The sequence below is a fragment of the Nerophis ophidion genome, linkage group LG26 (assembly GCF_033978795.1).
Source record: "Nerophis ophidion isolate RoL-2023_Sa linkage group LG26, RoL_Noph_v1.0, whole genome shotgun sequence".
Classification (NCBI taxonomy): domain Eukaryota; kingdom Metazoa; phylum Chordata; class Actinopteri; order Syngnathiformes; family Syngnathidae; genus Nerophis; species Nerophis ophidion.
In genome coordinates, this window is record NC_084636.1 from 31,951,305 (window position 1) to 31,965,667 (window position 14,363).

The 14,363-nt window shown below is 37.1% G+C and overlaps 1 protein-coding gene across 2 annotated transcripts in view; it reads right to left on the reverse strand.

Moving 5' to 3' along the window:
• The window catches only part of cyfip1 (cytoplasmic FMR1 interacting protein 1), a 102,358-nt gene that overhangs the window by 71,843 nt on the left and 16,152 nt on the right, over positions 1 to 14,363 (reverse strand). The window contains exons 2-6 of one of the 2 annotated variants that reach the window (XM_061887895.1): positions 9,827 to 9,944; positions 9,655 to 9,744; positions 5,661 to 5,738; positions 5,491 to 5,592; positions 1,874 to 2,055 (exon numbers count right to left, since the gene is read on the reverse strand). In XM_061887895.1, coding sequence (XP_061743879.1) covers positions 1,874 to 2,055; positions 5,491 to 5,592; positions 5,661 to 5,738; positions 9,655 to 9,744; positions 9,827 to 9,943 — 569 coding nt within the window. In that variant the 5' untranslated portion in view covers position 9,944. Of the gene's footprint in view, positions 1 to 1,873; positions 2,056 to 5,490; positions 5,593 to 5,660; positions 5,739 to 9,654; positions 9,745 to 9,826; positions 9,948 to 14,363 lie in introns of both variants that reach the window. The other variant, XM_061887894.1, reaches the window with a different exon arrangement.

Here is a 14,363-nt window from a genome sequence, read left to right on the forward strand (position 1 = left end):
TTAGCTTATAGCTAGCATTAACCAAGTTAACATTAGAAAATAACTAGCTTTTGTTGATTACTAGCATTAGCTTATAGCTAGCATTAACTAAGTTAACATTAGACAATAACTAGCTTTTGTTGATTACTAGCTTTAGCTTATAGCTAGCATTAACTAAGATAACATTAGCCAATAGCTAGCATTTGTTGATAACTGGCATTATTTTATAGGTAGAAAAAGCTTACAACTAGAATGAGTTAATAGCTCAAATTAGCTAATAGCCAGCATTACCTGATAGATAGCATTAGCTTATTGCAAACATAATGACTAGCATTAGTTAATAGCTATAATTACCTTATAGTTGACATTAACTAATAGTTAACATTAGCCAATAGCTAGCATTTGTTGATAACCTATAGATCATTTTAACTCATAGCTAGCATTAGCTAAAAGCACACTTTAGCTAATAGCTATCATTAGTTGATAGCTAGTATTAGTTAATATCTTACATTAGCCTATTTAAAACATTAATAGATAGATAGATAGATAGATAGATAGATAGATAGATAGATAGATAGATAGATAGATAGATAGATAGATAGATAGATAGATAGATAGATAGATAGATAGATAGATAGATAGATAGATTGATAGATGGATGGATAGATAGATAGTACTTTATTGATTCGGTTGCGAGGAGAGTTCCTTCAGGATTAGCTAGCATTTGTTAATATCTAACATTAGCTTATAGCTGACATTGATAACTCTCTTTAGTCAATAGCTACCATTTGTTGATGACTAGCATTATCTTATAGCTAGCATTAATTAATAGTTACCATTAGCCAATAGCTAGCATTTGTTGATAACTAGCATTAGCTTAGAGATAGCATTAACTCATAATCAACATTAGGTAATGCTGCACTCTAGCTAACAGATAGCATTAGTTACTATCTTGCATTAGCTTATTACAAACATTAATAGCTAGCATTAGCTAATAGCTAACATTAGCTTATAGCTAGAAATAATGTATAGCTTGAATACATTTTTCATAGCTAGAATTAGTTTATAGCTAGACTTAGCTTAAAGCTAACATTAATAGCCCACATTAGCCATTAGCTGGCATTTGTTGATTACTAGCATTAGCTTATAGCTAGCATTAACTAATAGTTAACATTAGCCAATAGATAGCATATATTGATAATTAGCATTAGTTTATAGCCAGAATTGGCTTATAACTAGAATTAGTTAATAGCTCACATTAGCTAATAGATAGCATTAGTTGATAGCTAACACTAATATCTAGCGTGTTATTGCAAACATTCATAGCTAGCATTAGTTTATAGCTTGAATTAGTTTATAGCTAACATTCAGCTCACATTAGTCAATTGCTAACATTTGTTGATAACTAGCAATAGCTTGTAGTTAGCATTAACTAATAGTTAACATTAACCAATAGCTAGCATTTGTTAACTAGAATTAGCTTATAGCCAGGATTAACTAATAGTTCACATCGGCACCATTTGTTGATAACCATGCTAACTGTATCATGTGTTAAGTATAACTACAAAATTTGCGAAAAAATCTATCATAACATTAGCATGCTAACAGTTATCATTTGGCAAGTAACAAAATGTTTGACACTGACATATACATCTGCAAAATAAGCAAAAAAAAAGGTTAGCATGCTTACTGCATCATGCGTCATATGCCAAAATATGACTACATGTATAACTACAAAATCCGCACAAAAAAAAATAGCATAACCTTAGCGTGCTAACATGTATCATTCTTTAAGTAACAATATGTTTGGAGTATACCAACAAAGTTAGCAAAAAAGCTAGCATGCTAATATTGGAATGCTAACGCTTGTGTCTGGCTAAAGGTGAGTGCGTACCGCTTGTAAGCTGAGTGGTCGTTCTTGACGCTACACTTCATGTTCTTCAGCTCGTCCAGCACAGCGAACATGTTGATGAACTTCCCCAGAGTCAGCAGGTAGGCCTCCGACACAAAGTCCTTCCGCCGCTCCGTGTGACACAGGCGCCGCACCTCGTTGCAGAAGCGGTCGATGGCGGTGCGCTGAAAAAAAAAAAAAGCAGTCCGCTGTGAGTGAAAACTTTAGGGTGGACTAGAGGCCAGCTTCCTACTTTGAGGGTGGACTAGAGGCCAGCCAGTCTCCTACTTTGAGGGTGGACTACAGACCAGCCAGTCTCCTACTTTGAGGGTGGACTACAGACCAGCCAGTCTCCTACTTTGAGGGTGGACTACAGACCAGCCAGTCTCCTACTTTGAGGGTGGACTACAGACCAGCCAGTCTCCTACTTTGAGGGTGGACTACAGACCAGCCAGTCTCCTACTTTGAGGGTGGACTAGAGACAATCCTCCTTTTTTGAGGGTGGACTAAAGGCCATCCTCCTACTTTGAGGGTAGACTAGAGACAATCCTCCTATTTTGAGGGTGGACTAGAGGCCATCCTCCTACTTTGAGGGTAGACTAGAAACCATCTTCCTAGTTTGAGGGTGGACTAGAGGCCAGCCTCCTACTTTGAGGGTGGACTAGAGAGCAGCCAGCCTCCTACTTTGAGGGTGGACAAGAGACCATTCAGTCTCCTACTTGGAGGGTGGACTAGAGACCAGTCAGCTTCCTACTTTGAGGGTGGACTAGAGACCAATCAGCCTCCTACTTTGAGGGTGGACTAGAGAGCAGCCAGCCTCCTACTTTGAGGGTGGACTAGAGACCAGCCAGCCTCCTACTTTGAGGGTGGACTAGAGACCAGTCAGCCTCCTACTTTGAGGGTGGACTAGAGACCAGTCACCCTCCTACTTTGAGGGTGCACTAGAGACCAGTCCGCCTCCTACTTTGAGGGTGCACTAGAGACCATCCACCTACTTTGAGGGTGGACTAGAGGACAGTCTCCTACTTAGAGGGTGGACTCGAGACCAGTCTCCTACATTGAGGGTGGACTAAAGGCCATCTTCCTACTTTGAGGCTAGACTAGAAACTATCCTCCTACTTTGAGGGTGGACTCGAGACCAGCCTCCTACTTTGAGGGTGGACTAGAGACCATTCAGTCTCCTACTTGGAGGGTGGACTAGAGACCAGTCAGCCTCCTACTTTGAGGGTGGACTAGAGACCAGACACCTACTTTGAGGGTGGACTAGAGACCAATCCAATCACCCTCCTACTTTGAGGGTGGGCTTGAGACCAGCCAGCCTCCTACTTTGAGGGTGGACTTGAGACCAGCCAGCCTCCTACTTTGAGGGTGGACTAGAGACCAGCCATACTCTTTCTTTGAGGGTGGGCTAGAGACCAGCCATACTCTTTCTTTGAGGGTGGGCTAGAGACCAGCCACCCTCCAACTTTGAGGGTGGACTAGAGACCAGCCATACTCCTTCTTTGAGGGTGGACTCGAGACCAGCCTCCTACTTTGAGGGTGGACTCGAGACCACCCTCCTACTTTGAGGGTGGACTCGAGACCAGTCAGACTCCTACTTTGAGGGTGGACTAGAGACCAGTCAGACTCCTACTTTGAGGGTGGACTAGAGACCAGTCAGTCTCCTACTTTCAGAGTGGACTAGAGACCAGCCACCTACTTTGAGGGTGGGCTAGAGACCAATCAGCCTCCTACTTTGAGGGTCGACTAGAGACCAGCCAGCCTCCTACTTTGAGGGTGGACTAAAGACCAGCCAGCCTCCTACTTTGAGAGTGGACTATAGACCAGTCAGCCTCCTACTTTGAGGGTGGACTAGAGACCTGCCAGGCTCCTACTTTGAGGGTGGACTAGAGACCAGTCAGCCTCCTACTTTGAAAGTGGACTAGAGACCAGTCAGCCTCCGACTTTGAGGGTGGACTAGAGACCAACCTCCTACTTTAAGGGTGGGCTAGAGACCAGCCAGTCTCCTACTTTGAGGGTGGACTAGAGACCAGCCTCCTACTTTGAGGGTGGACTAGAGACCAGCCTCCTACTTTGAGGGTGGACTAGAGACCAGCCTCCTACTTTGAGGGTGGACTAGAGACCAGCCTCCTACTTTGAGGGTGGACTAGAGACCAGCCCTCCTACTTTGAGGATGGGCTAGAGGACAGCCTCCTACTTTGAAGGTGGACTAGAGACCAGCCTCCTACTTTGAGGGTGGACTAGAGGCCATGCTCCTACTTTTAGGGTGGACTAGAGACCACCCTCCTACTTTGAAGGTGGACTAGAGACCACCCTCCTACTTTGAGGGTGGACAAGAGACCAGCCTCCTACTTTGAGGGTGGACTAGAGACCATCCTCCTACTTTGAGGGTGGACTAGAGACCAGCCAGGCTTCTACTTTGGGGGTGGACTAGAGACCATCCTCCTACTTTGAAGGTGGACTAGAGACCAGCCTCCTACTTTGAAGGTGGACTAGAGACCACCCTCCTACTTTGAGGGTGGACTAGAGACCAGCCTCCTACTTTTAGGGTGGACTAGTGAGCAGTCAGCCTCCTACTTTTAGGGTGGACTAGAGACCAGTCATCCTCCTACTTTGAGGGTCGACTACAGGCCACTTCTACTTTGAAGTTGGACTAGAAGCCACCCCCTACTTTGAGGGGGCCAGCCTTCTACTTTGTTGGTGGACTAGAGGCCAGCCTCCTACTTTGAGTGTGGACTAGAGGCCACCAGCCTACTTTGAGTGTGGACTTGAGGCCAGCCCCTACTTTGAGGAGTCCACCCTCCTACACTGAGGGTGGATTAGAGCAGTGGTTCTCAAATGGGGGTACGCGTATCCCTGGGGATATTTGAAGGTATGCCAAGGGGTACGTTAGATTTTTTTTAAATATTCTAAAAATATCAACAATTCAAAAATCCTTTATAAATATATCTATTGAATAATACTTCAACAAAATATGAATCTAAGTTCATAAACTGTGAAAAGAAATGCAACAATGCAATATTCAGTGTTGACCGCTAGATTTTTTGTGGACATGTTCCATAAATATTGATGTTAAAGATTTATTTTTTGTGGAGAAATGTTTAGAAATAAGTTCATGAATCCAGATGGATCTCTATTACAATCCCCAAAGAGGGCACTTTAAGTTGATGATTACTTCTATGTGTAGAAATCTTTATTAATAATTGAATCACTTGTTTATTTTTCATCAAGTTTTTAGTTATTTTTATTACTTTTTTTCCCAAATAGTTCAAAAAAGACCACTACAAATTAGATTAGATTAGATTAGATAGTACTTTATTTATTCCGTCAGGAGAGTTCCTTCAGGAAAATTAAAAATTTCAGCACAATCCCATTCAAGATCAAACAAACATTACAGGGAGACAGAACAGGATCGCTGACGGGTCTGCTGGCTTCCAGCGCCCCTTACAAAATAGCAATATTTTGCACTATTATACAATTTAATAAATCAGAAACTGATGACATGGTGCTGTATTTTGCTTCTTTGTCTCTTTTTTCAACCAAAAATGCTTTGCTCTGATTAGGGGGTACTTGAATAGAAAAAATGTTAAGAACCACTGGATTAGAGACCAGCCTCCTACCTGGAAGTACATGAAGTTCATCAGCTTGGTGACTTCGGGCTCCAGCACCTCCACCGTCTTCTCGTAGATCTCCACCCTGTTGGGCTGCTCGTTGCATTTCACCTGCAGCGGGCGAGCGAGCACAGAGGTGAGGCAGTGAGAGGCCAGGACACAAAGGGACCAGTGGTTACCTGCGGTATTGCACGTGAGCAGCTCCTCCAGGTGTAGAGCATGATGGCGTACTCCTGGCCCTTCTCCAACATCTCATTCTGTCAGCACACAGGGTCACTTCATGAGGAACAACACTTAAAACCATGCAGCAGTATTGACTTTGAATCGGGAATCGTTTTTGAATCGAATCAAATCAGGTGTTGCCCAACAAGCTAGAATTATTTGATAGCTAGCATTAGACAATATCTGGCATTTGCTTATTTCAAGCATTAGCTATTAACATTTGTTAATAACTAGCATTTGCTTATAGTTAACATAAGTTTATAGCTAGAATTAGTCCATAACTCAAATTAGCTGACAGCTAGCATTAAGTAACAGCTAGCAATAGCTTATTGCGAATATTAATAGCTAGCATTAGCTAATAGCTAGCATTAGTTAATATGTAGCGTTAGCTCATTGCGAATATTAATAGTTAGCATTAGCTAATATCTAGCTTTAGCTTAATGCGAATATTAATAGTTAGCATTAGCTAACAGCTAACAGTAGCTTATTGCGAATATTAATAGCTCGCATCAGTTTACAGCTAAAATTAGCTTATAGACAGCATTAGCTTTTGGCTAACATTAACAAATAGCTCACATTAGCCTATAACTAGCATTAACTTATAGATAACACTAGTTTATAGCTAGAATTTGCTTATAACCAGAATTTGTTAATAGCTCAAACTAGCTAATAGCTTGTAGCGTTGTACGGTATACTGGTACTAGTTTAGTACCGCGATACTAATGAATCGTATTCAGTTCAATATTAAGTTGTAAAAAAAGTACCGGTCCACACCCCGACCCACCGCCCCGGTACCGGTACCAAAATATTAGTATCGGGACCACACTTATAGTTAGCATTAGTTATTATCTAGCATTAGGCTATTGTGAACATTAATAGCCAGCAATAGCTAATAGCTAGCATTAGTTTATAGCTAAAATTAGTTTTTAGCAAGCATTAGCTTATAGCTAACATTGACTAATAGCTCAAATTAGCCAATAACTAGATTTAGTTTATAACTATGATTATTTAATAGCTAGCGCTAGCTTATAGCTAACATTACCTTATACCTTGCATTATATTATAGTTAACTCATACTAGCTAATATCTAGTATTAGTTTATAACTAACATTATTTAATAGCTAGCATTAGCTTACTGTGAACATTAATAGCCAGCAATAGCTAATAGCTAAAATTAGTTTATAGTGAGCATTAGCTCATAGCTAACATTGACTAATCGCTCACATTAGCAAAAAATTAGCATTGGTTTATAACTATAATTATTTAATAGCTAGCATTAGCTTATAGCTAACAATACTTTATATATTGCATTATAGTTAATAGCTCACATTAGCTAATAGCTAGTATAAGTTGATAACTAACACTATTTAAAAACAAGCATTAGCTTATAGCTAACATTAACTAATAGCTCACATGAGCCAATAACTAGCATTAGTTTATAAATATAATAATTTAATAGCTGGCAAAAGCTTATAACTAACATTACCTTAGAGCTTGCATTAAATTATAGTTAACTCACATTAGCTAATATCTAGTATTAGTTGATAACTAACGTTATTAAATAGCTAGCATTAGTTCATATCTAGCAATAGCTTACTGTGAACATTAATAGTTAGCGTTAGCTAATAGTTAGCATTAGTTTATAGCGAGCATTAGCTTATAGTTAACATTGACTAATAGCTCAAATCAGCCAAAAACAAGAATTAGTTTATAACTAGAATTATTTAAGAGCTAACATTAGCTTACAGTTAACATTACCTTATAGCAGGCATTATAGTTAATAACTCACATTAGCTAAAAAGCTAACATTAGCTTATATTTTAAATTAGATTATAGTTAATAGCTCACATTAACTTATATTTTGCATTATAGTTAATAGCTCACATTAGCTAAAAGCTAGCATTAGTTGATAACTAACATTATTAAATAGCTAGCATTAGTTAATATCTAGCAATAGCTTACTGTGAACATTAATAGTTAGCGTTAGCTAATAGTTAGCATTAGTTTATAACGAGCATTAGCTTATAGTAAACATTGACTAATAGCTCAAATCAGCCAATAACAAGAATTAGTGTATAACTATAATTACTTAAGAGCTAACATTAGCTTACAGTTAACATTACCTTATAGCAGGCATTATAGTTAATAACTCACATTAGCTAAAAAGCTAACATTAGCTTATATTTTAAATTAGATTATAGTTAATAGCTCACATTAACTTATATTTTGCATTATAGTTAATAGCTCACATTAGCTAAAAGCTAGCATTAGTTGATAACTACCATTATTAAATAGCTAGCATTAGTTAATATCCAGCAATAGCTTACTGTGAACATTAATAGTTAGCGTTAGCTAATAATTAGCATTAGTTTATAGCGAGCATTAGCTTATAGTTAACATTGACTAATAGCTCAAATCAGCCAATAACAAGAATTAGTTTATAACTATAATTACTTAAGAGCTAACATTAGCTTACAGTTAACATTACCTTATAGCAGGCATTATAGTTAATAACTCACATTAGCTGAAAAGCTAACATTAGCTTATATTTTAAATTAGATTATAGTTAATAGCTCACATGAACTTACATTTTGCATTATAGTTAATAGCTCACATTAGCTAAAAGCTAGCATTAGTTGATAACTAACATTATTAAATAGCTAGCATTAGTTAATATCTAGCAATAGCTTACTGTGAACATTAATAGTTGCGTTAGCTAATAATTAGCATTAGTTTATAGCGAGCATTAGCTTATAGTTAACATTGACTAATAGCTCAAATAGGCCAATAACAAGAATTAGTTTATAACTATAATTACTTAAGAGCTAACATTAGCTTACAGTTAACATTACCTTATAGCAGGCATTATAGTTAATAACTCACATTAGCTAAAAAGCTAACATTAGCTTATATTTTAAATTAGATTATAGTTAATAGCTCACATTAACTTATATTTTGCATTATAGTTAATAGCTCACATTAGCTAAAAGCTAGCATTAGTTGATAACTAACATTATTAAATAGCTAGCATTAGTTAATATCTAGCAATAGCTTACTGTGAACATTAATAGTTGCGTTAGCTAATAATTAGCATTAGTTTATAGCGAGCATTAGCTTATAGTTAACATTGACTAAAAGCTCAAATCAGCCAATAACAAGAATTAGTTTATAACTATAATTATTTAAGAGCTAACATTAGCTTACAGTTAACATTACCTTATAGCAGGCATTATAGTTAATAACTCACATTAGCTAAAAAGCTAACATTAGCTTATATTTTAAATTAGATTATAGTTAATAGCTCACATTAACTTATATTTTGCATTACAGTTAATGGCTCACATTAGCTAAAAGCTAGCATTAGCTTATATTTTGCATTAGATTATAGTTAATAACTTGCATTAGCTAATAGCTAGCATTAGTTGATAATTAGCATTATTTTTAATAGCTAGCATTATCTTATATTTTGCATTAGATTATAGTTAATAACTTGCATTAGCTAATAGCTAGCATTAGTTGATAATTAGCATTATTTTTAATAGCTAGCATTATCTTATATTTTGCATTATAGTTAATAGCTCACATTAGCTAAAAGCTAACATTAGCTTATATTTTGCATTATAATTAATAGCTCACATTAGCTTATAGCTAACATTAGCTTATATTTTGCAATAGATGATAGTTAATAGCGCACATTAGCTAACAGCTAGCATTTTTAATAGCTAGCATTAGCTTATATATAGCTAACATTAAGTTATAGTTAAGAGCTTACATTAGCTAAAAGCTAGCACTGTCCGCACTGTACTGAAGCAGAATGAGTCCATAATGACAGCCTAAGGACGTTGAAATAATAGCTAAACATTTATCCAGGAAACTATGGAGAAGCCGCTGCAAGGACACACTGTAGAAGTCCACTCTAGCTGGAAGGTTGAAGAAGGAGAAGTAGGTCACCATGCTGGAGTGGACGGTGGCCTGCTCGATGTATCTGGCGATGCCCGTCACGAAGGCGTTGCGGTCCTCAAAGTTGGTGTTGAAGTTGGGCTGAGGGGGGAGTGGCGGACAGACGGTATGATACACGGGAGGGACATGACGTGTTTACCACATCTATACGTCTACCACCCACCTGGTACATGACGGAGGAGGGCAGGGGCTCGATGCACGGCTGCTGGTCCGGCAGCGGCAGCTCCTCCAGCAGGTCCACGTTGGACAGAGCATCCTCTAAGGTGACGGGGGACGTCATTCTGCTGCAAAACATAATGAGCAAGTAAAAGTTAGCATGCTAACAACTAGCATTTGTCACATAATTTATATGACTCTCGGGAAAGCAGTTGCAAAATTAGCAAAAAAAAAAGTTAGCATGCTAACACTTAGCATGTCCCACGTCATATGACTCTAGGGTAAACGGTTGCAAAATGAGCTAATAATGCGAGCATGCTAACGTTAGCATACGTCACAAGTTATTTGATTCTGGGGTAAACGGTCGTAAAAGGAGCTAATAATGTTAGCATGCTAATGTTAGCATGTGTCACATACCAGGTTAATTGCCTCTGGGGTAAACGGTTGCTAAATGAGCAAATAAAAGTTAGCATGCTAACAACTAGCATTTGTCACATAATTTATATGACTCTCGGTTAAGCAGTTGCAAAATAAGCAGAGAAAAAAAAAAGTCAACATGCTAACACTTAGCATATGTCACATAGGTTATATGACTCTTGGGTAAGCAGTTGCAAAATTAGCAAAAAAAAAGTTAGCATGCTAACACTTAACATATGTCACACAAGTTATATGACTCTAGGGTTAACATTGCAAAATGAGCTGATAATGCTAGCAAGCTAACGTTGGCATACGTCACAAGTTATTCGAGTCTGGGGTAGGTACACAGTTGCAAAAAGAGCTAATAATGTCAGCATGCTAACATTAACATGTGTCACATACCAAGTTATATTACTCTAGGGTAAACAGTTGCAAAATGAGCAAAAAAAGCTAGCATGCTAACAACAAGCATATGTCATAAGTTATATGACTCTGGTATAAGCAGTTGCAAAATAAGCAAAACAAAAAGAGTTTGCATGCTAACACTCAGCATGTGTCGCTTAAGATATATGCATCCATGGTAAACTGTTGCAAAATGAGCTAATAATGTTAGCATTGTAACGTTAGCATGTGTCCGACACCATGGTATATACCTCTGGGGTAAATGGTTGCAAAACGAGTAAAAAAAATACGTTAGCATGCTAAGAGTTAGCATGTGTCAAATACCAAGTTATATGACTACGGTAAATGGTTGCAAAATGAGTAAAAAAAAGTTAGCATGCTAACACAAAGCATATGCCACATTAGATATGTGCATCCGTGGTAAACAGTTGCAAAATGAGCTAAAAAAAAATGTATGCTAATAGCTAGCATGTGACAAATACCAAGTTATATGACTCTGGTGTAAATGGTTGCAAAATGTGTAAAAAAAAGTTGAGCATGCTAACCCTTAGCAAATGTCACCTAAATTATATGACTCTGAGGTAGACTGTTGCAAAGGATAGCATGCTAACACTTAGCATATGTCACATAAGTTATGACTCTGGGGTAAATGGTTACAAAATTATTTAAAAAAAAACTAGCATGCTAACCCTTAGCACATGTCACCTAAGTTATATGACTAGAGTAAACGCTTGCAAAAGTTAGCATGCTAACAGTTAGCATGTGTCACATAAGTTATATGACTCTGGGGTAAACGGTTGCAAACTTAGCAACCTGACAAATTTTAGCATGCTAACATTCGACAAACTGTATGTCCATCCATCCATCTATTTCCTACCACAGTTGCAAAAAGAGCTAATAATGTTAGCATGGATCAAATACCAAGTTATATGCCCAATGGTCATATAACTTGTGTTATATGACCATGGTTTCAAAATGAGTAAAAAAAAAAAAAAGTTAGCATGCTAACCCTTAGCACACGTCACCCAAGTTATTTGACTCTGGAGTAAACAGTTGCAAAATGAGCAAAAACGTTAGCAGGCAAACAACTAGCATATGTCATAAGTTATATGACTCTGGTGTAAGCAGTTGCAAACTTAGCAACCTGACTAATTTTAGCATGCTAACACTTAACATTATTTATGTCCATCCAACCATTTCCTACCACGGTTGCAAAAAGTTTATATTGTTAGCATGCTAACAGTTAGCATGTGTCACATACCAAGTTATATGACTCTGGAGTAAAAAAAGGTTGCAAAATGAGCTAAAAAAAAGTTAGCATGCTAAACCTTAGCACATGTCACCTAAGTTATATGACTCTGGAGTAAACGGTTGCAAACTTAGCAATCTGACTAATTTTAGCATGTTAGCACTTAACACTGTGTGTCCATTCATCCATCCATTTCTCCACCACTGTTGCAAAAAGAGCTAAGAATGTTGGCATGCTAACAGTTAGCATGTGTCACATACCAAGTTATATGACTCTGGAGTTAAAAAAAGGTTGCAAAATGAGCTAAAAAAAGTTAACATGCTAAACCTTAGCACATGTCACCTAAGTTATATGACTCTGGAGTAAACGGTTGCAAACTTAGCAACCTGACTAATTTTAGCATGTTAGCACTTAACACTGTGTGTCCATTCATCCATCCATTTCTCCACCACTGTTGCAAAAAGAGCTAACAATGTTGGAATGCTAACAGTTAGCATGTGTCACACACCAAGTTATATGACTCTGGAGACAACGCTTGCAAACCGAGCAACCTGACTAATTTTAGCATGCTAACCCTTAACATATTGTATGTCCATCCATCCATCCATTTTTTACCGCTTGTCCCATTGCTGTTGACATTTATATCGTTCTGCTGCTCCTCATTAAAAAATATCAATAATCATCAATACAAAACGTTGATATCATGATACAGACTTGAGCCGTATCGCCCAACACACCAAAGAGGCAAGGTTTCAAGTACTGTGCCATAGGCGGGTTAGGGTGAGCAAATCAAGCGCTCCATTAACTCCTCACAGCCTGCTGGCGAAGAAACGTGACTTCTTCACTTATCTGCTGAAAAACTTATTTTTACACTTGCATGACACCTTTAAACTCGCCAAGATCCGGTTTAGTTTCACTTCTTCTCACACGTGAATGACAGTTAAGAAGATTAGCACACAGCTAATAGTGGAACAGACTATTTATATGTACATGCATTTCTTTGAGGACAAATACATGTAAAACCAACCAAAACAACAACACAACGCAAAGATTTCAAAATAAAATCAGGTCATTACTCAATATCTGACAATAGCTTACTGCTATCATTAGTTATTAGCATTTGTTAATAGCTAGCATTAGTTTATAGCTAGAATTAGTTAATAGCTCAAATAAGCAAATGAATATCTAGCATTTGCTTACTGCGAATATTAATAGCTAGCATTAGTTTGTCGCAAAATGTCGTTAATAGCCCAAGCTAGCTTTTAGATAACATTAACTAATAGCTCACATTAGCCAATAGCTAGCATTTGTCAATAACTAGCATTAGTTAATAGCTAGAATTAGCTTATAATTCCAATGAGTCAATAACTCAAATTAGCTAAGAGCTAGCATTAGTTGATTGCAGGCATTAGTTAATATCTAGTATTATCTTATTGCTAACATTAATAGCTAGCATTAGCTAATTGCAAGCATTAATTCATAGCTAACATTATCTTATGTTTTGGATTAGATTATAATTAATAACTCACAATAGCTAACAGCTACAATTAGTTGATAACTAGCATTATTTAATAGTTGGCATTAGCTTATAGCCAACATTAACTTATATCTTGCGTTAGATTATAGTGAATAACTCACATTAACTAATAGCTAGCATTAGTTAATAACTAAAAATGAATAACCATGATAAACATTCTGATTTTACTCACTCATTCATTCTCAAAATAATCTGATTCATCTCATCGTATGGATTAAAACTTAAGCAATTATTTATTTATTTGTATTGTGATTACTTATTACTTATGAGTATACATTGTGAATACATTGAGAACAGGAAGTGAACAAAAGTTTTAGCAACTGTTATGTAAAGAAAAGGGGTAGGATTAAATAAGCTCTGCTTCTTCCTCCTCCTTTTCGAACATGTTGAAAAGAGAAACTGGAAATTGTAATGTATCATGTTGTATGCTTGCATGTTCGAAATAAACTCAAACTCAACTCAACTCAACTCACCTCAACATTATCTAATAGCTAGCATTAGCTAATAGATATCATTAGCTTATATCTTGCATTAGATTATAGTTAACTCACATTAGCTTATAGCTAGCATTAGTTAATAACTAACATTATCTAATAGCTAGCATTAACTAATAGATAACATTAGCTTATATCTTGCATTAGATTATAGTTAACTCACATTAGTTTATAGCTATCATTAGTTAATAATTAACATCATTTAATAGCTAGCATTAGCTTGTAGCTAACATTAGCTTAAATCTTGCATTATAGTTAACTCACATTAGCTTATAACTAGCATTAGTTGAAAACTAAAATTGTCTAATAGCTAGCATTAGCTTATAGCTAACATTATCTTATATTTCGCATTAGATTATAGTTAATAACTCATTGTCTAATAGCTAGCATTAGTTGATAGCTAGCTTTAGCTTAGATCTTGCATTAGATCAGCGGCTCTCAAATG